Consider the following 22630-nt stretch of genomic DNA (forward strand, 5'->3'; position numbering starts at 1 on the left):
ATTGAAGGTCCTGGTTAAGCAGAGAGATCCTTGCATGAGTTTTGGAGATGGAAATCTATTGCAGAAAGTAGCAATACAGTCCAGTCTTTTGCAGACTTTACAAGACTGGTACATACCCTCCAAGAAACTTTCCAGAAGAAAGGTGAAAGCTCATGTTCAACACTGATGAGGTGGTGGGGAGGGAAGCATATTTAACCATGATAGCCAAAGTACATAGGTTTTGGTTCAAATTCTGGTGGGACAGTTAAGCAGTATGTATTTCCAGCACAGGAATTTCTTGGACAGAGAGCTTTTATAACTACTAATGATCTAAATTTGCCTTCTTCATCTAAGTATTCTAAAAATAACTTTTTTCTGTGGTAAAGGAGGAATATGCTGTAGAGTTTCACTGTAAAATAATGAATTAATGCCCTGTGAAGGTGTGCGTAGTATTTTGCAGGGCTTTGTCTATTCTCTGTAGAATTGTCTCCACTCCAGGATGCAGACATGCCCTCCTGTGGTCTCAAATGTTCTCTGTGCTTTTTGGTTTCTAGCTTGTAGACCCTGAACGTTTATGCAGTGCTTCTCAGAGGTACATAAACTGTATTTCAGATAAGCAAGCCTACTGGTAGCTTTACAGCTTTAAAGCTTTATAGTTAGCTTTAAGCTAGCTATAGAGGAGAGTCTATGGGGAAAAAAAAAATCCATGGTCAAAGTTTGAAAACTGTTTCTTACTCCATTTTGCTTTTTAAAACTTGAATGCACTAGTGGGTGTCTATAAGAATTTGCAGAACAGTTGAATAACTTTTGTGGTCATGTTGGATTAGAATCTGACTGCAAAGGAATTGTCAGCTGTAGTTGTCTCCTGGCTGCTGGGAACAGCAAAGGCAAAAGCTCATGTATGCTCTTATGAATGTTAATAGCAGTACTGTTTGAGGAAAAGCATAGCCATCTGTTTACATAACAAATCATAATGACATGAAATGAGGCGTAACTATCTTGTCTGTTAACAGTGTAGTTTAGCCTAACCCTAGACAGGTAGCTTTAAGTATTCTGCATTGTTCAGTGGATTTTGTATTTCTGTTTGTGCTGTAGGATATATAATACACATATCTAGCCACATATATCTGTATGCTCTAGCACAACTAGGAAAATGACATTACACAAATTCTTGTGCCCAAGAAATATGGGAATACACTAAACCTAGACCTCACTGTAGTCAAACTGGATATTGCTGAATGAGGCAGTTTGGGGTTCTAGCCAGGATATGTAACTTGTTAGAAGGTCTCTTCAGGTTCCTGTTTTTTCTTGATTGTTCCACTTTCGTTGCTCCATTTTAAGCTTATAATAGAACTAGTTAAAAACAACTTTTGTACCTGCCCAAATTAGCAGGCTAGTTACAAAACGTTTTTGTGCTTACACCCAAAAGTAAGGTCTAAACTTTTGTGTTTAATGAAGTGCTTATCTTTTAGGTAAGAATAGGTGAAAATCAGAGTTAGAACATGTTTATTCCTCCTGAATTCTCTTTTGACTAGAGTATTAACTAGAAAAAAACTTTTCCACCTGTTCTGTCTTAACTGATCACACAATGTGTGCTTGTTGTCAGATAACTTCCCTATGGATGTATTTTGGTGGCAAAGATGAATTTATTTCCTTATGTCCTCCTTTTTTTCACCTGGACCATTTTTCTCCTCATCTTTCACTCTTTCTCTTTTTCCCAGGCTGTGAGAGAGTTGCCGGGTCTTTGAAGTTTGCACTTTTTGTTTCCTCTAGAAGGAAATGCCTGATTGAGCTGGAAAAAAAAAACAGTCATGGTATAGGAAACTGGACTTAGGCCATTGCTATATCCTGGTCTAAAGATGCCCCTCACAAAGATGTATTGTCTTGATGATGTGTTTGGTTAAATTTGAAAAGTGTGACTAGTGGGCCACAAGGAAGTCTTCAGCATTGTAAAAACCATTGGTCCAAAAGGCTTGGTATCATATCAATAAGTATAAATGCAATGTTGCTGTCAAATAGAAGACTGAGACTTGCATCCCTCAGCTAATTTTCATTTGCCTCAGAAGGCTCCCTTTTTTTCTTCTCTTGCCATTTAGTACTCATTAGCTGACAAGCAGGAATTATTTATGTTTCTGTATTAATTCAGGTTCAACTTTTCCAAATTGTTCCACTGTATAGTTAATAATGTCAGTAAATGGAGAGCAGCAGCAATCATTTCCTCTGTCCTTTCTTCAGCAAACAAAACCATACCTTGGAGATGGCAAACACGCATCATGTTACTGATCTCTCTTTACAGTAAATATTTGACCTGCAACAGATCTTTTTCTACTTTGACTGGACTGCAGACTTGCAAATTTTACAGTATTACTGTAATGAATCTGGTAGTCTTTTCTCCTTCTATTTTAGAATGTTCCGATGTGATTTACCAGAACAGAAAATAAACAATTTTTGCAATTTAAAACAAACGGATTTTATGTAAAAAGAAATTTGACAGATGTGTAGATTCAAAGAAAATTGTGTTTGGGCAAAGCTTTTTTAGGGTGCCAAAATATCGATCCCAGTATTTTATTGGGAATTTAGTATTTTAGTTGGAATATGTGTGTACAGTATATTAGTTGATCAAGATCTTTGGACAGCCCAAAGCACAGCAAGTGATCATCTCTTCAGAACATACAAAGCCCCTACCACTTAAACTTCACTGGCATCTGTATAGTTATTAAGGAAGAGTTATAGTGATCTTGTTATAATAAACTACTTTAAGGTCTATCAGTTTTTTGAATGGCTTCTTCACCAGAGAGCTCTAACTCAGGCAAGATTTCATTGCTTCAACTGTTCTGGATCTATGCGTAGGCACAGCAAACCAAGCCTAAACACAAACTAGCCAATCTCTGCATCACAGCTGCACCATCCTCATGTGTTTCCTCCTCCCCCCCTTTTTTTTTCTGTCACAAGAGACTGATCTCCTTGGGCTCACATCATTCTTGTCAGCACCCAAAAGATTCTTGGAGGCCTTGGTAATGTCATCACTTTTTCCCTGCAGGAGATATGTGGAAAATGGTGAAGAGGAGATGTTAATAGTAGAAGATGATGGGCCCGATTTGATTCATTCTCAGGATTTTAGGAAGCAGTCTAGCGTCAAAAGAAGCAGTCTAGCATATTATCGCTGCAAAGAGGAGGAGAGAGAACACCTGATAGCCCATGAGAGTTTGGATTATTTACCTTCACATAGTAAAGCTTATAAGGAGTGGCTACAAGAGAAAACATACAGGTGAACATACCTTAAGTAAATACATTATGTTACGTCTAAGCTATGGGTAATTTGGACAATCCAGGTAGATGTCTGCAAACAGGAGAAATTAGGAAAATGTTGTTTGTTGTTTCTGTAAGTAGGAGAATTCTTTCATGGAATAAAGAAGGACAACTGGAAAAGTAATTTTTGATTCAAAGTATTTTTGAAAGTGCTTATGCCTTTGCTCTTTACAAATTATTGGATATACAGAAAATGTAACTCACTAAATGTATACAACTTGAAGAGACTGCAGAGGTTTGGGGGAATGTTCTCTTAATAAGACTTCTTGAAATTCACTGGCTCTTAGTGTAATCTGCAGGAAAAATATGTTGTTTGAATCTCAAAAATAAATAATATTTGGTAGGGTAGGTTTAGTCGTAGATGGTACTAGAAATTATTAATACACAAATATTATTAGAAGTTTATGTTTAGGTAAGATAAAAATAGAGATGAAGGTTTGCACATTTGTATGATATGTGCTGTGTCAAGTGCATTAGTTGCAGTAGAAGAAAACAGGAACTGCTTTGAAACCACTATTCTGAGGAATCTAAGGAATGTTTAATTAGCAACTTCACATAATTGATTTTTGAGATTGCATCAAACAGTCAGCACCTGAAAGCAGTTTGCACTTACTTATGAATTAAAAAAAAAGTAAACGTTTCCTACCCAAATGGAAATGTCTTTCACCAAGAAGTAGAGTTTTGTGAGCGTATACTTTTGTAAGTGATATTGATAGAAACAGCGTCTTGCTCATACAATCACAGTGCTAATCAAAATGGCATAAAAATGGAACTTGTGTATTTGTGAGAGGAAGTGTGGCAAACAGTCCTGTGCTGTGGGCTGAGAGCTAACCGTGTTTTCCCATTTGTAGAATGGAGTGGGATCGATGGCTGCCAATGGGACTAATTGGAATAGTGGTTGGGATGCTGGGGTTTTTGACTCATCAGATAATTGACTGTCTCATCAAATTGAAATGGGACCTGGTGGAAAATCACCTGCAGGTGAGCAAAAGAAAGATTGACCTCTTTACCTTTTTCTATTAGAAAATCCACATTGTGAAGTTTTTAACTGACTGCGAGTGTTGTCTGCTTAGGTCGATGTGGATATTAAATATCCTGTGGTTCTTTGCACAGGCATGCTTTGGTGTCCTTTGCTAGGACTTAATCAGTATGATATCTGATGCAGCTCTTTTTAAGAGGTTGATAAAGGCAGTCTTTAAAGTACTGTGGCCTTCCTTTTCCCCGTTGTGCATGCATGCACATTAGACGGTGAGCATGAGCATTAGACAGTGTTGATGCCCAAGGGAAGGGATTAGGTTTCACTTAAACTCCTTAGTAAATATGGACTTGATATCAGATTTGTTATTACTTTCCATATGTGAGGCAGCTATATTTTACTAATGCTTTACATAGATTATTGTGAAATGAATAATTTGTCCTTGATGGGTATCATCATCTCTGTGGTAATTGGGATGGTGGTGGTAAAAGTCACTGAACTGCTAAAGATCAATGTAAATATTAAGGAATCTCTGCCCTTAACTGCTGGTTTCTCACATGTAGAGAGAGGCAGATGGGAAAATTTAAGCCTGGTATGGGATATCCATGGTAGATGGTATAAATACGGAGGAACTTCTTGTGAGAAGGGTGCTTTGAGCTTTTGTTGCAGCTGGCCCCTGACTAGGGAGGGTCAAGCACCCTTTCAGCCTGTGCTAGAGAGAGGCCAATGTAACCACAGGGCCCAGAGAGCTGAGGATGGTGTTTGTGTACTCAGCAGTGGCAGTGAGATGCTGCAGGGCATGGTGCTCAGCACCCACTGGACAGGGTGCCCCCGGCACTGCAGAAGCCTTGACCCAGGCTGAGCTCTCGAGGGAGGGTGAAGCTCTGCAGGGCTGGGGCTGGCACAGATGGGCTCCTTGCTTGCAGGAAGTGAGCTCTGAGGGTTGAGCTGTGTTGTCACATAAAGGAGCTGTGGGAGGAGGTCAGCAAACCATGCAGCAACAGAGATGGTGAAAAGGAGATTGACTGGATCTTCTCTGAGACCCTGAAGAGACTAGAGCCTGAGCTGCCAGCTGCACAGAAGGAGGGGCAGGCAGAGTCTGGGCTGGTCGCATTGGGAGTTGGAGACTCCCACGATGGGAAAGCTTGAATTTTATGACTGCTGGCACCAGGAGGACAGCTGCTTCTCTGCAGAGCTGCAACTACAGAATAGGTTCAGTGCCCTCGTAGCAGATGAGCAGCCAGGAGCTCTGCCCGAAGTGGCATTTGAGCCAGCTAAGCCTGAGCTGTGCAGCAGTGGAAGGAGGAAGCAGCAAGTGATGGTGGTGGGAGACTCCTTGCTGCAGGGGATGCAGGCCCCCATCTGCCAAACAGACCTGCTGTCTGTGGAGGTTTTCTGCTTGCTGGGGCTTGGATCCAGGATGTTGTGGGGAGACTGTCGAGGCTTGTCCAGCCCTTGGACTATTAACCCCTTCTGCCCTTACATGTGGGCATCAGTGATATGACTGGGGGGACCTTGAGCATATCAGGAGTGACAGTGTGGCTCTGGGGGTAAGGGCTGAAGTGGTTTGCTCCTCAATCCTGCCAGTGAGGGGGAAGGGCTTGACGAGGAGTGGGTGGATCTTGCAGGTCGATTGTTTGCGCAGCTGGTGTTGGCAACAGAGATTTGGCTTTTCCAACCATGGGGATCCTCTTTGAGGATCCTCATGAGGATCCCTTTGAGGAACAAGGACTGCTAGTAAGAGTCAGGATCCACTTGACTAAGGGAGTTAAGAGCCTCTCTGTTAAGAGGCTGAAGAAATGGGCAGAGAAAAATCTTATGAGGGTCAACAAAGGGAAGTGCAAGGTCCTTCACCTGGGGAGAAACCCCATGCACCAGTACAGGCTTGGGGCCGACCTGCTGGAAAGCAGCTCTGCAGAGAAGGACCTGGGGGTCCTGGTGGACAAGTTGACTGTGAGCCAGAAATGTGCTCTTGTGGCAAAGACAACCAACAGCCTCCTGCCTGCATTAGGAAGAGTGTTGCCTGCAGGTCAATGAGGATGATCCTTCCCCTCTACTCAGCTCTGGTGAGACACATACTGTAGTGCTGGGTCCAGGTCTGGGCTCTCCAGTGCAGAAGAGACATGGACTTACTGGAGTGAGTCCAGCAAAGGGCCATGAAGATGATCAAGGGTTTGGAGCATTTGTCATACGAGAAGTTGAGAGACCTGGGATTGTTCAGCCTGGAGAGCAGAAAGCTCAGGGGGATCTTATCAATGTGCATAAATACCTCACGGGGGGGGGGGGGGGGGTGGGGGTGTTTTCTCAGTGGTGCCCAGTGACAGGGCAAGAGGCAATGGGCACAAATTGAAATGCAGAAAATACACTTAGACATAAAAAAAATTTTTATGGTGAAGAGTGATCAAACACTGGAACAGGTTGCCCAGAGAGGTTGCAGAGTCTCCATCCTTGGAGATATTCAAAACTTGACACGGTCCTGGAAACCTGCTGTAGCTGACTCTGCTTTGAGCTCCTTGTTGGATTAGATGATCTCCAGAAATGACCTTCAATTTCAGTGATTCTGTGAAATCATCATAAAAGAATAATGCTGCCAACAGTTTGCCAGCTGAAGGGCAGCTCTCAGTCACTTCATTGAAATGCAGGAATAGACTTAGTCTGTGGAAAACGCGGAGGCTGAAAATATCAGAGGGAATATCTGAGAAACAGACATCCTTACGTTTTCCAGGGAGACAGCATGATAATACTCTTGGAGTCTTAGTTTCCTGAGGTTTCTCATATAAAAGGTATGCATGTGTTTTTAATGAATACAATGATATATATATATATATAACAATATATATATGAACAACTATATATATATATGTATCTATATATACACTAAAGTATAAATTTAAAAAATGTATAAAGAAATCACACTTTGACTCCAGGGCATCACAACAATCATCACACACACTGCAGGTCCTGTTATATTACAAAGTTTGTCCTATTGTATCACATTAATACAGAGGGGCAGCAGTCAAACTCTCACCAGTTCTGATATCAGCACAAACATATAATTCCTGGCCTGGAAGACCTTCCCATCTAAATACCTCCTTCAGCTGCACATGAACAAAACTCATTTTCTTTGCACTTTGCCTTCCTGTTTTTCTGCTCCATGTGGCATACTTGCAGAGAAAAGGCTTCATGTGAGGTGTTGATGGGAAGGCTGCGGTGGCCTGCTATAGCACTGTGACCTCAGAAATGTAAGGATTGTGTTTGACCTGCACACACAATCACAGCTGAGCACTGTGGTACTCTGCAAAATATATGGGAGCTGAGGAGTTCTGGAGACAGCATAGCTGTGGTCAACCCAAGCACAAACAAACAAACCAAAAACCCAAGGAGACTAAAATATGTTCTTAAATGTGAGAAGGCATAGTATGAAAGATGTCCTTTTGGTTAAGATAAAGCTGGAAAGAGCTTGCTTGGGTATATTTTGTCTATTAATAATAGCTGCAAATTCAAAAGATAATTACTGATGTGAGAGTCTGAAGCTTCCATTCAGGAAAATGTCACCTGAGCACTCCATTTATTGTTTTCTTGTGCGCGTTCTTAAGGTCCTTTAACTCTACTGTCCTGAAATGGGCCTTGGCAAATAAGGTATCCTTTATGATGTTCATAGAGATGGAAAAATTATGAAAGAAAACATGACTTCACTCTCTGAATGTTAGCATTTACCTCACTGTTACTTGTTCCAGTTTTTTAAAGAATCTGCACTGCTTGGTGGTGTTTTTTTTCCCCCCTTATGGTACACGTTCTATCCACAGAAATCTATAGGACAAAATAATATCCTGAATATCTCTTCATGTTCAATACCATTATATGCTGCTAAAAGACCATTAAAGAGCAGGCCATATATCTGTTATACCACTGCTAATGTGATAATCTCCTTGTAAACTGGACAGGATGGCAACTTCCACGTGACCTGGATGTGTGTACTTGGGTCTGGGCTGGCCATGATTCTTGTGTCTTCAAGCTCAGTACTGGTAAGTGTTAAGTCTTCTACTCAACAAGCCTATAATGCTGTGATAAGCCAAATCTATTTCTCTTTCAAATAATGTTTAATTCAGTATTCTATAAAAAAAACCCAACAAAAAAAAACTATTTTACAACCCAGTTGGAGAGGCCTTTTTTTGTCCTTCAGCCTGAAAGCTAAATTCTACCACACGTAACTTGTATACAAGTGTCTGGGGTGAATTCAGTGGTGGTGGCTATGCAAGTTACACTTAACATGTGGTGTTTATAAAATAAATATAAGTGGCAGACTGGTGTAACTTGTGAAAACTTGCTGTTTGGAAGGGGCCTAAGCCAAAGACCACTGGTCCATATAAAAACTACTGCTGTTTTTTAGATTGATCTTTTAGCTGTGCTATGTAGCACTTACAACCCAGAACAGCACTATTACTAGGCTGCAAGATTAAAACATTGAGCCTTTCTGTCATTTACTATCCTGCTGTGTTCAATTTAATTATAAAAAGGCAATTAACAGTATAGGTGAAAAAAAAAGTGAATGTTTTACTGAAGTTCCCCCCAAATCCAGCAACAGTAAGAATGGGGAGTCTGTTTGCTGTTAAACAGATAATAATTGACCAGTTTTGAGCTATCTAAAGTCTGAACTGACTGAACAAATACTGCAGGTTCACACACACACCCTGCCCCCAGATAATCTGCACCAAGACAAGAGGGTTGTTGGGTTCAGGCAATGGATCGCAAGGGGCTGGGGCTGGGGGCCCTCAGCGCTGATTTTCTTCTCTCATTACTCCAAGCACATGTGTAGTCATGCTGTTGGTGACTTGAATTTTTGCATGTAGACATAAGTTCTGTGTGTGAAAATACAGTGCCTGTAAATTATGGGAGAGTTTGTGAAGAGAGTAATGTGAGAGCAGGACTTAAGAACTGTGGCCCTGAAGATGTATAACTGGAAATGACTGTTGACTCTTTTTGTTTTTTTCTCTTTGCAGTTCTTTTGCCCAGCAGGTTCACCATCTGGGTTGCCAGAAATCATTGGGTATTTGAATGGTACTTCTATGCAACATCTTTTTAATATCAAGACCTTTTTAGGAACATTTGTCTCTTGCGTGCTGGCTGTAGCCTCTGGGCTCTTCTGTGGGCCAGAAGGCCCCATGATCCATTTGGGGTAAGAAACACCAGCCAAAAGTTAAAGCTGAGGGTATGGTTTTGCAATCTCGTTCTTGTTGGCAGCTCTGGCTTAAAAAACATCCTGCAATAGTAGCTTTTTCTCTCCTGTGCTGTCCTTTCCTTTGCATTTTCCCAACTATTTGTGCTGTGAAGAAAAACATTTTGTCACTGTGTGTTGTAAATATTGGCTCAGTTCCTTAATACGATTGACAGTGAGGCTCAGCAAACAGTTACCTGGAGTGCTGATAAGGCAGCTCACGCTGCGATGGGCAAGGGGGGGAAGAGTGAGCACCCAGGGTGGGCGTATCCGCAGTCGGGATTGTCTCCGAACGCAACCCGTCCTGGAGCCTATTGCCTGCTGTCTGCTTTGCGTCTCATATAACGGCTTATACGTGTGCAAGGTGGGTATAAAAGCAAAGGCAGTCTCAGCAGAAGGCACACCCATGGGGCAGCATTTTTACAGTCCTTGCGCAAGGGTGTAAATAGCTGTGCAAGGGGCAGGGCAGTGGGCAGCCTGGCCCCTGGCAGCTTTGTTTCTCGATTATGAAGGTGGTGGCCAGCGGCACTGGTGAACAGCAAGCACGAAAACCCCATGCTGCTTTGCAAGCTCTCCAGGATGGCAGGTTGCAGCTGCCTGGTGTTTGCACTGTGGCGTAATGTTATGTTTCTAGGTGTGGCAAAAATAGCACTGCATGGTCTTTTTAAAGGATGTTTTTTTTCTACTTCCCACTTTTTTATTCTCACTTGTTAAATACAGATGAACAGAATCCCAATCATCCTGTAATGGGCCAAGGCCTTGGGGGGAAGAGAGGAGGGTTGCCCAGTCCTCCTGTTCTGTAGGTCAAAGCAGGTGCTTAAAAATTACTACATTGTAATAAAGCCAAACTTAGTAAGGATTTCAGGCCAGATTTTGGACTTTTCTGCTTTTGTAAGTGATTTAATTTCCTTTTATTTATCATTTAGAGATGAAGCCTGCTGCACTTTATTACCATTGTTAAACTGTATCTTGAGTAGAGATGGTAAAATTAGTCTCTCTCTGCTAACATGACATATATCACTTGTTGAGTGGTTTACTGTTTTATTTCTGATCCTTTTTGTTTTTGGAAAGTATTCACCCTTTGTTCTCTTCCTCTTTATTGCCCAGACCTCTCTTCCCCACAACCCTTTCTCATTTTCTGTCACTCTTTTTTTTTTTTTTTAACTTGTATAACAGTGCAGCACCCTAGAGGATGACTCAGACTTTCAAAAATAAGAGATCCTGGTTAGTCAGAGGCAGCCACAGACCTTTCAGACAATGATTACCAATGTTTAGCTCTCCCTTTAGGTTTCTTTTATTTTCTTTGCTTTCAGACATTTCTCTGCAGGAGCTCAGAGACTGCAGCTGTGATGTTTTCCCTTTGTGCTAGATTGGTAACAGTGATGCATGAGTCAAAGAATTGAATCATATTTCCATGCAGAAAGTCAGCAAAGTATTAACATGATTTTTTTAAAAACATAGGAATTAAGGATTGGTCTAATTTAATTTAATTGGAACCTTCCCCCATTTTTATTAAACATAAACATACATAAGTTGCTAAAAGCTTCTGAGAGAGGTTTTTTTTTTTTTTCCTATTTGAATGTAGTTGCTGCCTGGGAACACACTGTAGTAGCTGAAATCACTACACATCTTCTGTCAGAGGTAGAGCTGTTCTGCTCTTTGTGGTCATTAACCTGGGAACAGATGATTGAATGATGAACTATAATCTGACATGTCACCACACGTAGACTGACATTAACATGCAGTTCATCAAAAGGCATTTCATGCTCTATCATCACAACACTCCTTGCAAAAGAGCCAGTTAAGTCTCTGAGTTAAGAACCTGAAAGTTTTTAATAGCCTTCTGCTTTATGTCAACAGGACTTTGCATATTTGAAAGATGTGTTCAACATTTTACTTGTTTAGAGCTGTCAATCTAGCTTTGCTGCTCTGCGCCAGCTAAGGCTCTGTCCTCTCCTGTCTTTAACTGTGGTTGATTTATGAATAATTTACCAAAGAATACCCTCAATTATATGATATTATTCGTAGTGCTATCATGGGTTGTGGCCTGAGCCAGCTGCAGTTGGACACCCTTGGCATCCGCCTCCCGTTCTTCACCCAGTTTCGGAATTCAGCCGATAAGTAAGTAATTGGCAGAGCACTAATTGTGCAGCCTTCTGTGGGATGGCCTTGTCTGCCCACCTGCAGATGTACCCAGGGTATCCAGCAAGTGGTCAAGAAGCTCAGAGGGTCTTGAGTAGAAATGGAGGTGATGGTCCAGTAATCTTTCTGCCTTTCTGCTATTTGTCACTTTGGAATGGAAGATAACCCTGATTAATTAAAAGAATCTTTCACAAGTTGTTGTATCGAATGCTTGTGAAAAAATGTATTTAATACTGAAGGCATTTTCCCATTGCCTTCTGGGTTGTATAAAAAGGGAGAAAGATTCAAGTTTTTTAGACCTGGGCTTTATCCTTAAACTATCCTTTAGGTACCAGTGTATTTTTCCAACCTTTAAAGTCAGGAAAGGAGGAGTGATGGGGGTTCCACAATGGGCATAGAGGGCCCTTGGTCCCTTTTTCTAGTTTTGACAAAGTAAATTGCTTATGTAATTCTTTTAATCTGACTCTTCTCTGCTCATACTTGTCCATGAGATAATTCTGGTAAGCTCACTTCTACTGTCAGTTCCACTGACATTAATGAGATTAGTTTCTAGAGAAAGGATTTGCAAACCAGTTTCTGTCTTGCGTATGCTAGTTATTGTCACACAGTCATATAAAACACATACATACAAATACACATACAATACTTTTTTTCCCCCAAAAGCAAGGAAAAAGAAAAATCTGACTTCCATGTGTTAATTTCCCCCCTCCAAAGTAACAAAACAAAGAATTCAAATGAGGAGCTACTGTGAACTATCTGTGGCTTAAAAGAAAATCAAAAAGCACCAAAGGGAATATCTTTTGCCTTTAACTTTCATGATCAATCATTTAAATAAATCTGAGACATGCCAGTTAAGCAAGATGTTGCTCATGGAAGAAATTAGTGATTGCAGTAAGAGGAACAGTGAGAGCTTTTGTTTTTCTCTGCAGTATAGAGTTAGAGTATAATTAGAAAGAACTGTTAACTTGCAGGCAGGAACGGTTTGTGAGAGACGGGTTGTCTAGAAGTCCCCTTTACAAAAAGGATTGCTTCTGAGCAACAGAGAGAAGCTTCCCTCTAAGCAAGACCTGGCTTCTTCTCTGCCATCTTTCTTTCTTTTTTTTTTTTTTTCTTTACTCATCTTTTACAAAGATCAGGATGAAAGACTCCTGCTCCCCCAGTATCTTTCGGAGTTAGTAGGTAGGTTGGGTACCCTCTCCAGCTGCTGCTTCAGGCAGAGCAGTAATTCTGCATTTTAGCTTCTCTTAAGGTTTCTGAGGAAGCATTAGGATGTTGAAGGATCTTATAGCTTTGCTGCCATTAGACAGCTGCAACTGATCTGTATGAGAGGTCCAGTTTCCACATTGATTCTACAGCTATGACATGTTGCACGTATAACTGACTGGACCAAGAAGTTAGAGATGTCCAAGCAAAGCTTTTGAGTTTCCCACTGCTGAAAACAATTTTAGTGTGCAGATACATCCATATAAGTAAAATCACATGCAAAAAGAGTGTCTAGCTCAACATTTATTTGCTGGGAAATATCAGACTTAAAGTTGTCTCTGTAGCTTACTGGAGGGCTTCTCTGCAGTCCATGCAGTGGAGTGACTTTTTAAGGGCTTTGATGATGAACTCTCTAATCTTCTCCATTTTTTCCTGTCCATTACCCTCATCACCATCAATCTTTGTACTGATAAAATTTGTAGGTACCACAGAAGGTTAAACACCTGCTAATACAGGGTGCATGCTTGGAGAGGACTCTGGTTTGTTGTTGTTGTTTTTTTCTTTTTTCTTTTTTTTCCTGAGAATTTGGCATTTTTTAATATTCAAAATACTCAAGTATTTTGTATGCTTGTTGATTTCAGCTATTTCTGCATGCTCAGCATTTCTGCAAATCATCCCTGAGGGTTTCAGGTTGAACATCCAGAAGATGCAAATTTTATGAGCTGCTGAGCACTTGCAGTTAGTGCATTATATGAATCAGCATCACCCAGGACCCCCTGGCAAAGCCTGGAATTGAACAATTTTACAAGGCAGAATTCAATCATAATATTGTTTCCTCTTTTGGTATCTTCCCCACCTCCTCCTCTCCCTGCACACAGCAGCCTTCCTTAAAAATGCAGCATCTGTCAGATGCAGGATGTTGTTTTCATATCATGAGATGAGATGGGGCCTTTAGAGAGAATGTTGTTGGGTGTGAGAAAATAGATAATAACAGAGGTATAAAAGAAGACTGACTGTTACTGTCTTTCGCTACAACACTATCATTTTTTTTTTGTTGCCTGTATTTTTCTTTTTTTTTTTCTTTTCTTCCCCCCTGTAACTGCTATTTTCAGCTAGTTTTATGAAAGGTGGGAGGATTTTTGTGTGTTACCCTATTGCTTCTTACAGGGTATGTCAGCAGAATCTGGATCTCTGGATCACTGCTTCACAGTGCAGATCTCTGCAGAGCTCCCAGTGCCACTTAGAGCAACAGAAGTTTGTTGCTTTTTAGGGTGTACATGAGCTGAACACCTGAAAAGGGAGGGAGACAAGGCATAGATGTTCCTAGTGGATTTTACAGATACTAACAGACTAAGAAGCGGCATTGAGACTAGAAGCTTCCAGGCTGTATTCTAATTTTCTAGTGAATTCCAAACCTTCTTACCTTTTTTCCTGTAATAATTCACCTTTGTGGCTGTACTGCTTCCAGGATAGGAAATGTTATGTCTGCATGACATTACACTGTTCAGAGCTCTAATTCAACAACTCTCTGGCATGGCACTGTGTTCCTCATGCAATATTCCAGGATTGAGGATTTTGCCAAGGTCAAAAAGGGGAAAACTGTTACAGTAAAGAGGAAATCTATGAATGAAGTGCCATTTCCTGATTCTTGCTGACTAACTCTCTTAGGGGTTCAGCATAGGACTGTTTAATCATTTGACTGCAGTAGGGATGCTTCACTCACTGTTACGATTGCGTTCATTTGTTCTCTGCTCTGGCAGCCTGGTTGAGAACCTGAGCCTTGTGGACTTGGCAGTATATTGAAAGCAACATATTTCTAAGCTGCCAGATAGCCCTGAGTACTTGAGCAATGAGAATCAAATCTAAGCCCAGATCTGAATTCAAATCCTAGAGATAAAAGGCACTATAATATCCCAGAAATAAACCATCAGGTCTTTAAATTCAGCTCCATAAATGCAGCTAATAATGTTTTTGCAAATAATGTTTTTGGAGGTTTTTTTCCCCTGCTTTTTACTGTTATGTCATTTTTGACTCTCCTACCTATTGCAGGAGGAGTTTCATTACAGCTGGTGCTGGGGCAGGGATAGCTTCAGTACTCCATGCCACCGTTGGTGGGCTCCTGTTCACACTGGAGGGGATGTCTTCCTCCTGGGACATCAGACTGGCCTGGCAGGCCTTCTTCTGCTGCTTGACGGCTACCTTCACTACGAATTTGTTGTCCTCTTCTCTCCATGGGCTTGTTTACAGAGGTCATTTTGGATTTTTTGAGGTGGAGAAAAGAATTCTATTTTGGGTATGTACTGTGTGGGCGTAAATGAAAATAGATGCAGGGGTTTTGGCTTGTTTCTCTCAGGATTGTTGTTGACAGTGGGGAGGGAGGAGAATTAGGAAGGGGAAAGGATTGGATACCTACAGTTATCAGATCAGTGGGTATGGAAAGCTTCATGCTTTGTACCTGCTAATCAGTGAGATACAACACAGAGCTGTTTTGTGTTAACTGTTTAAGTAGATAAATATATTTTACCATGTAGTACAAGAAGTTCAATGCCAATTAGAGGCTATTAGACTGTATACCTGAATCTGACAATTGCCTGCGTAGATTAGAGTTCTTAAAGAAATATCGAAGAAGTTTCAATTTTGGTCATAGTTATTTTTTTCAAAATCACAGAGAACAGACAGACAAAGTGTCTTCTGATTAGCAAATCATGTAAGTTATTAAGTTAACAAATTGCTGTACTGGTGCTGGGTAGGAGAGGGATACTTTCCTTGAAGTGAAGGAAAAAGCAGAGATGCTCTTAAATGGGCTCTCCTCTCCTATGGCTGGCTTGAGCTCTCCTTTGTTGCCTCAGCCACTGCTGCACTATGTCTCTGTTCCTTTGTGTTTACAGATTAAACATTTAAAAAGATATAATCACTGTTTGTTCCTGGTTGCACGACAGAGGTGACCTTCAGCCTTAGCTACTTTATTCTTTCCAGCACATGATACTGCTTTGTTCTTTGAATATTAGCTTGTGTCCACCTATAAAATAATTGCTTTTATTATAGTCTTTCACTCATCTTTATTATAAGATGATTCAATGGGGAAGTGCAAGTATCATAATCTTTACTTCTCCTTGCCTAAATACCATTCTCTGTATAATAATGTGGCTTGAAGATTAGAGATTAGAGAGCTAGAACCAAACCCCTTGTCTTCTGAATGCCAGTCCACTATCTGTTAATAGGTGAACTTTTCATAAACTAATTTTCTGATCACTGAATTTCTTCTGGCTTGTATCTCTCTAGCAATGCGGAAACTGCAGATAATGACACTTTCCACACGTAAGCATACCTTGGTTGGGGAAATGGGCAACATTTTTTTGTGCGTGCTGCTTGATATAATGATTTTGCACATACTGTGCAAAACTATTTGGGGTATATTTGCTTTTGCACAAGTTTAGTTGGAGCAATGGGAGAATGACATCTGTTTCAAACCAAGTTCTTTTTGTGAACTGACTTGTAATGGAAACCCTCAAACAGTTGCAGTGGCACAACCAAGAAGATATAAATTTGTGGTACAAAGGTGAGACTAAATGGACAGGGAAGAAGCCAGGCCTTCTGAAGCCAGCTTTATTGTTGAAGCCAAAGTACTGCGTAGTGGACAGCTGTGTGCACAAAGGAGAATGGACCTACTTTGATTGCTATTTTACAATAAACATAACTCACTCAACACTCCTTTCAGGACGCTTTCAGAAAAGAGCAGTGGATTCTGTCTCTTTCCATCTTCTTTTAGCGTCATTAGAGGGAAAAGCTAGCTAAAATTATTACCAACATGACTTCTGCCAGGGTTCAATAGTTTTTGGCTCTCAAGTTGGTACAGATAACCAGAAATATTTTCATTTCTCTGAACACTGGGCTCAGGGGAAATTTCACTTCTTTCATGTTTTGTGGCATTAACCAACACAGTTTACAGTGCATAAACTCTGAGTTGAAAGCTTGTGGATAATGTTTCTCAAAAAAACTATTTGTTTTCTTTAGTTTCATTCTACCCAGGATAATGTTACAAAAGGAATTTATTGTACTCCAGAGCTTGAGATTTTTAGGAAGCTTAACTTTATTTTTATGTAGACCTCTGTATTATTTGTAAAGGTGAAATGTTTTCTGTAAGTAACAGATTTTTCTTGATGACTGGCCAAAGCCTGTGGCTGAAACTACCACAAAAGCAAACAACACACCACACCACTGTTCATTCCAAGTGCATGGACCACTCGTTTGACTTTACTTTTATTGCCACACACACATGCAGTGTAATGTACATATATTGCTTTAAAACAATCATCCTAGTATATCTTTCCCTTAGGATAAAGAAGGCAGGGAAAGAAAACAGTAAAGCCATGCACGTCCAATGTTAGTTTTAATGCAGGATTGGAACTAAGTACAATATAATGGAAGGTATTCAGATCCTGCAGTAAATAAATTGGAATTTTTCTATTTCAAATTAAATTAATTCTCTCTCTATTTCAGCATCTTAAACATCAGATCTCTGTAAAACCTTTAGAACAGGATGGATTTTGTTGCAGCTATTAGCAAAAATACCATTATTAAAGTTTTGATTTCTACCTTCCATTCGTACGTATGTGATGGTTGTAGTCCCAGTTATAAGGCATGATACACCTCAAGTCTCTCCCTAACCCCTCTGAGCGCATCTCCAAGTGTTGAGCTCCTTGTGTCTGGGAACGAATCCAGGGACTGTCCCTATGTTAGACAAGGTTTCTTGATTCGCAGCATCCTATGTACCAAAACTGGAAGCTTGGCTGGATTTTGACCCTGGCATTCTTCCTCTCAGGAGATATGACCAGTGTTTAGTACTGTGATCTGATGAAGTATAGGCTAATTGTATCAGGAAGAACAAGAATAAGATTAAGGAACAAGAATAAGATGAAAAAAAAAAAAGAATTAGGACAGTAAGAGGGCCTGTGCACTTGCTCAAACATTTTAAGGATGGCCACCAGAGTTTCTCCTGTCCACTACCCCCAAGCTTATGCCAGTTTAGCTTTCTTTGTAAGCAACCCCTGAACTGTGCCCTTACTTTTCTCTGCAAGGCAGCTTTTTGAATGTTTCATGACTTCTTATTCTGTTCCGATCCTATTCTTGACAAAAAGCTGTGTAACTCTTAGCCTGGACTAAGGAAATAACATCCTCAGAGCATTTAATTAGACTACCACAGATCTATTGACCCCTTTGTGTTGGCTAGAAGATTATCTTAAAGCATGATATTGCTCTCATCCTCTCTGCCTGTTGTTAAATGGAACCAAGAAAAAAAAAAATCAATTACTATTCCAGCTGCCAGATTATATTCTGTATTTGCGGTATGTTGTTCCATGAGTTGTTCCTGATAATGTCAGTTTTCACGGTTTTACTTAGAGCTTATTAATGATTTCAAAACACATGGAAGGAAGTTGACTCTTAATAAATGCACTTTCCCAAATTATGAGGTTAGTTTAGACACGGTGAGGAAAGCTCTGGTCCAGCAGAGTCTTTCTATTTTTGCAGTAAGGCCAATGTGTCATGTTACTTGGATGTAACCTGAGGTGCTGGCTGCTTGTGGTAGTTGCAGCTGCATCATAGAGGTTTCTGCTTGATTCATTACTCTTTCTCAGGGACAGATGGGCCCAAGAGGAAGCTTCTGTCCTTAGCTATCAGCATGACTTGATCGAGTCCTGTATGGTCATTCAAAATTGAAAATAACTGGCTGATGGAGCAATGTGTAATAATGGTTCCACTCCTGTGAGGTGTGCAAGAGCAGTATACTACCTCTCATGAGATCAGCCTTAAATTCACTAGCTGAGAGCCTTAAACTGCAAGGAAAGATTTGTTTCTTGTATGGAAATTACTTTGTGGTGCCATGTTTTGAAAGAGAGGATGCAATATTTCATGTCACTGGCAGGATTCTCAGAACATATTTTCTTCCTTTCTTCCACTCAGGTTAAGGACTTGCTGGACATGAACGTCTTGGCTTTCATTCCAACCATCCTACTTGGCGTACTCAGAGGTCTTCTGGGAGCTCTCTTTGTTTCCCTAAATCTAAAGATTAATAAATTACGTATGCAGTTCTTTAATTCAATTCCAAAATCATCCATTAGAAAAACAAGCAAGCTATTGGAAACTGTGCTCATCCTTGTAAGTAAATGATTCTCTTGATTATATAATGTTTACAGTGGTTAATGAGGGCAGGTCATAAGTTAGCTGGATGGAAAAGTGTATCTGATCTGGTGATGCTTGACCTAATATACAGCACAGTATGGTAAATGTAAGGATTTCCTAAGGATATATAGGTATTTAATGTTGGTATGTATCTAAAAATGGAGAAGACTTTTTATTTTGTTATTATTACTATTTTTTTAATCACCTAAGGAATTTATCTGCAGTGTTGATCTCCCACCGCTGTTTTGTTCTGATGATCCTACATCAGCTTAGTGACATATACCAATTATGCTGGGGTGCTGTTGCATTTATTCTGGGATCTGTGCAGAGCTGCCACCAGTAGGTTTCATCCAGTTTTTCCGCTGATATTTGCTAGTGATTGGCCCTCTTATTACCTGACAGAGTTAGCTTACTCCCATGCCCTGCAACGCAATCTTTTCCATCCCTCTGCATTGGGAGACTTTTTCTGTTGTTACATTGAAAGAACAGTTAGGAGTCTGTCATCATAATTGTATGTGTTTTTGCCTGAAGACAGTGAAGGAGGTCTCTGCCTATGGTAGGAATAATAGTTGCATTAAGAATAAATGTTGGAGAGGGTCTTAAAGTTACAGATAGATATAGCAAACTTTCTGAGCTAGCTTTGCAGCTTCTGGAGTCAAGTTATCCCTAGTTGTTATGGATGAAGGTTGGACTGGAGCATCAGACACCTGATAAGGCATGACAGGGGCCATCTTACTTCTGGACTTTGGAGTTCCCATTTGCCATTACATGGTGTGGTCTTGTGGGATAGGTCATGCCATCAGAACTAAAAGGGTGTAGATAAAAGGTTCCCATATTCTGAATGTTTGCATAATTTTCAGTTCTGTGGCTTGATTGTAGCTTAACAGTATTGTTACGTATGGAGGAGGGAAGCCTTCAGAGCTTTTCTGCTGCATTTTTAGTAAGTTAGGAAAGCTGGGTTTCTCTGCGAGTTTCTCTAGTGAAAACCTTCTTGTCATAATTTTCCTTTTTTCTCCATTTTTAAAGAAGTCTTTCTGAGGAGTTTTCAGACCTTTTGAAGTTTTTAAATGCCCTTTCCTTAGGGAAATCAGTGCACACCAAAACCTCTTTACATCTGCCATCTCCTAAACAGACTTGCCAATATGTTTTACACATGCAATGTATATGCTTTTTGCATATTACTGCATAAATATGTGTATATAAGTACATATGAAAGCATATGTATGTTCTCTTCCCTCTCCTCCTAGAGAAATTGTTGCTCAGTTATAGATCACTGAGCTGGCTGTATAGATGCACTCCTCCCATCAGCCCAGACAAGCTTTCAGGAACCTCTACTCTGAGCCAAAGAAAGTATATAAGCTTCAAGGAAAAGTAATCAGCTTGGCTTGTTTCAGGTACCTGGATGACACTGGGAGAAAAACAATTAGTATTTTAAATATAATACCTTTTCTAAGAGATGCTGACCATGATTTCTGTACATTAGTATAGCTACAACTATGACAGAGTATCTATTTCCAATCCATTCTTTGTGTGTGCTGCACCCACGATAAAGACAGCCATAGGCATCTCTAATCAGGTAAAAAGTCAGCACTTTTATATGTCCTGCTCTGAAAGATGTGCACAGCACAACTAGTATGTTTATACAGAGGAGATTCAGTCAGTCTGTGAGCTAGATAAGAAGTGTGAGAGATGGATAAATTGATCCCTACACCCAATATGGAGCAAGCGGTCTCTACCCCAATCTGCTTTGACAGATCAAGAAACCAGGTATACAAAAAAATTCCTGTGAAATTTCTTTAAAATCTGCACTTCTTATCGGGCTGCGTGTCTGAGCTCAAATTTTCTTCCCTTCATTTACTTATGTGCAATATTCAGAGAAGGAAAGTCTCTCATTAACAAGTTTGTCTTTGAGGAACAACAGAATCTGTGATCAGAGCAGGTTCAGCCCTGGCCTGGAAATGGGGCTGTGTATTCAGGCACCAAGCCAGACTTTTTTTCCATTTGAGGCCTAATAACCACAAGCTTTTCTACATCCAGAATGTTCTATTTTTTAGTGATGGATGCATCTTCTTCCAGCAGAAGGGGAAACATTTAGAGCTAAAACACCCAGTTGAGGCACCATGTAAAGCCTTTGCAAGCTGTAGTGGTTCAGTTTCTCCACAGGTTGGTACAGAGAGACACAGATTTCCCACAGATTGCACTAGATTTTTCCCTGTAAGGTCAGAAACAATGCATTTCATGTAGTTCTTGAAAGCTGTGCGTGCTGTGGGAGTGTATTTCCTCGTTCTCTCCCTAGTCCTGCTTGTTGCTCATAGCAACTGCCTGCTTCTTTTTCCTCTGTTGGCACAACAGAGATGAAACCTTACCTCCTTTAGGAGGAAAATAACAGGAGGAGGAGGGATCCTCCATGAACTTGTTGTGCAGGAACATTTCCATGCTATCAATGATGACTGGATTTTAGCTCCTCTTAGTGATAGGATGTTGACTTTTCAGTTTGGAGCCCTGTTTATTGAGCGTCTTCCTGAGCTGAGATACCTTGAGGAGTCCCACTTGAAGCCTTTTGCTTCCACGTTTGAAGGGGTGGCTAAAGTAGGTAGGGAAAACAGAGTTTTTTCACTCTTTTCACTGCCCAGCTTTTTTTTTTTTTTTTTTTTTGGGGGGGGGGGTCATGCTACAAATTTGCTCACGGGTCTTGCAGAGGATTTATAGTGTTGAGCACTGCAACAATACATCCTAATAAAAATCCCCAAGTGGCTGGTTTTTAAACTAAGAGAATGAGGAGTACAGTCCTGTGTGTGCCTCTCATTAGTCCTGTGTAAACTCCACGGTTTCCAGAGGAACTCTGATTGTAAAAGATTAGGTTTGTAACAATTACTATTTTAACAATTTGAAGCCAGAGCTCTGTGTTTGACAGCCAATTCCCTTACCATTGGGAAAAGTTTGTCTTTCTCATAATACATAACAAAAACCTTGCATAGGCTACTTAAACACATAAAAAACGGACAATTCTTTATTACTTTTTAGAAAAAAAACAAGCCACAACAGAAACCAGCAAGACATAGTCTATTGGAAGACACTACAGGTTTAAACTTAAGAACAGTTAATGAAGATTTAATGTCAGACATAAAGAAAATGCCTCATAAGAGTTATTTTACATTGTTTAAGAGCGCGGCCTTACTGACTTCCAAGTGTTCATGGAGGAGTTAGCACCTGAAACTGTCAGAATAGCATGTGTTTTGCAGGACTGTAGTGCTTCTAAAAGCTTTGCCATTTATATATTGTGCTCTCATCCTTTTAATTTTGAAAATAAACATACTGCTTTTTAACATTAACTTTGTGTCATGAACTTGTATTCAGATTGTATTTCCTTTTTATTAGCTCTAGGAGATCCTGCTAAGGTCACAGTCCTTATTTTATTATAACTTGGCAAAAAACAGGCAGGAAAGAAACTGTTTGATCTGAGAGAGAACTATATGATTTTTTTCTTTTTTTAATAAAATCACATAATCAGGCAACTGAAAGAAACTATGTCACAGTGACTTTAACCAAAAATAATCTTGTATAAACCAATCTGCATTTAAACTTGGAAAGCACCCATCACAGTATCTTCCACACCCACAACATAA

The 22630-nt window shown here is 40.2% G+C and overlaps 1 protein-coding gene across 1 annotated transcript in view; it reads left to right on the forward strand.

The window, feature by feature from the left end:
• The first annotated feature begins 2365 nt into the window (after positions 1 to 2365).
• Positions 2366 to 22630, forward strand: part of LOC106494429 (chloride channel protein D-like) — an 82849-nt gene continuing 62584 nt past the window's right edge. The window contains exons 1-7 of the mRNA XM_013954668.2: positions 2366 to 3247; positions 4140 to 4269; positions 8209 to 8289; positions 9265 to 9440; positions 11508 to 11600; positions 14874 to 15117; positions 18786 to 18980. Coding sequence (XP_013810122.1) covers positions 2892 to 3247; positions 4140 to 4269; positions 8209 to 8289; positions 9265 to 9440; positions 11508 to 11600; positions 14874 to 15117; positions 18786 to 18980 — 1275 coding nt within the window. The 5' untranslated portion in view covers positions 2366 to 2891. The remainder of the gene's footprint in view (positions 3248 to 4139; positions 4270 to 8208; positions 8290 to 9264; positions 9441 to 11507; positions 11601 to 14873; positions 15118 to 18785; positions 18981 to 22630) is intronic.

This window comes from Apteryx mantelli, chromosome 2, assembly GCF_036417845.1.
Source record: "Apteryx mantelli isolate bAptMan1 chromosome 2, bAptMan1.hap1, whole genome shotgun sequence".
NCBI classification, from domain to species: domain Eukaryota; kingdom Metazoa; phylum Chordata; class Aves; order Apterygiformes; family Apterygidae; genus Apteryx; species Apteryx mantelli.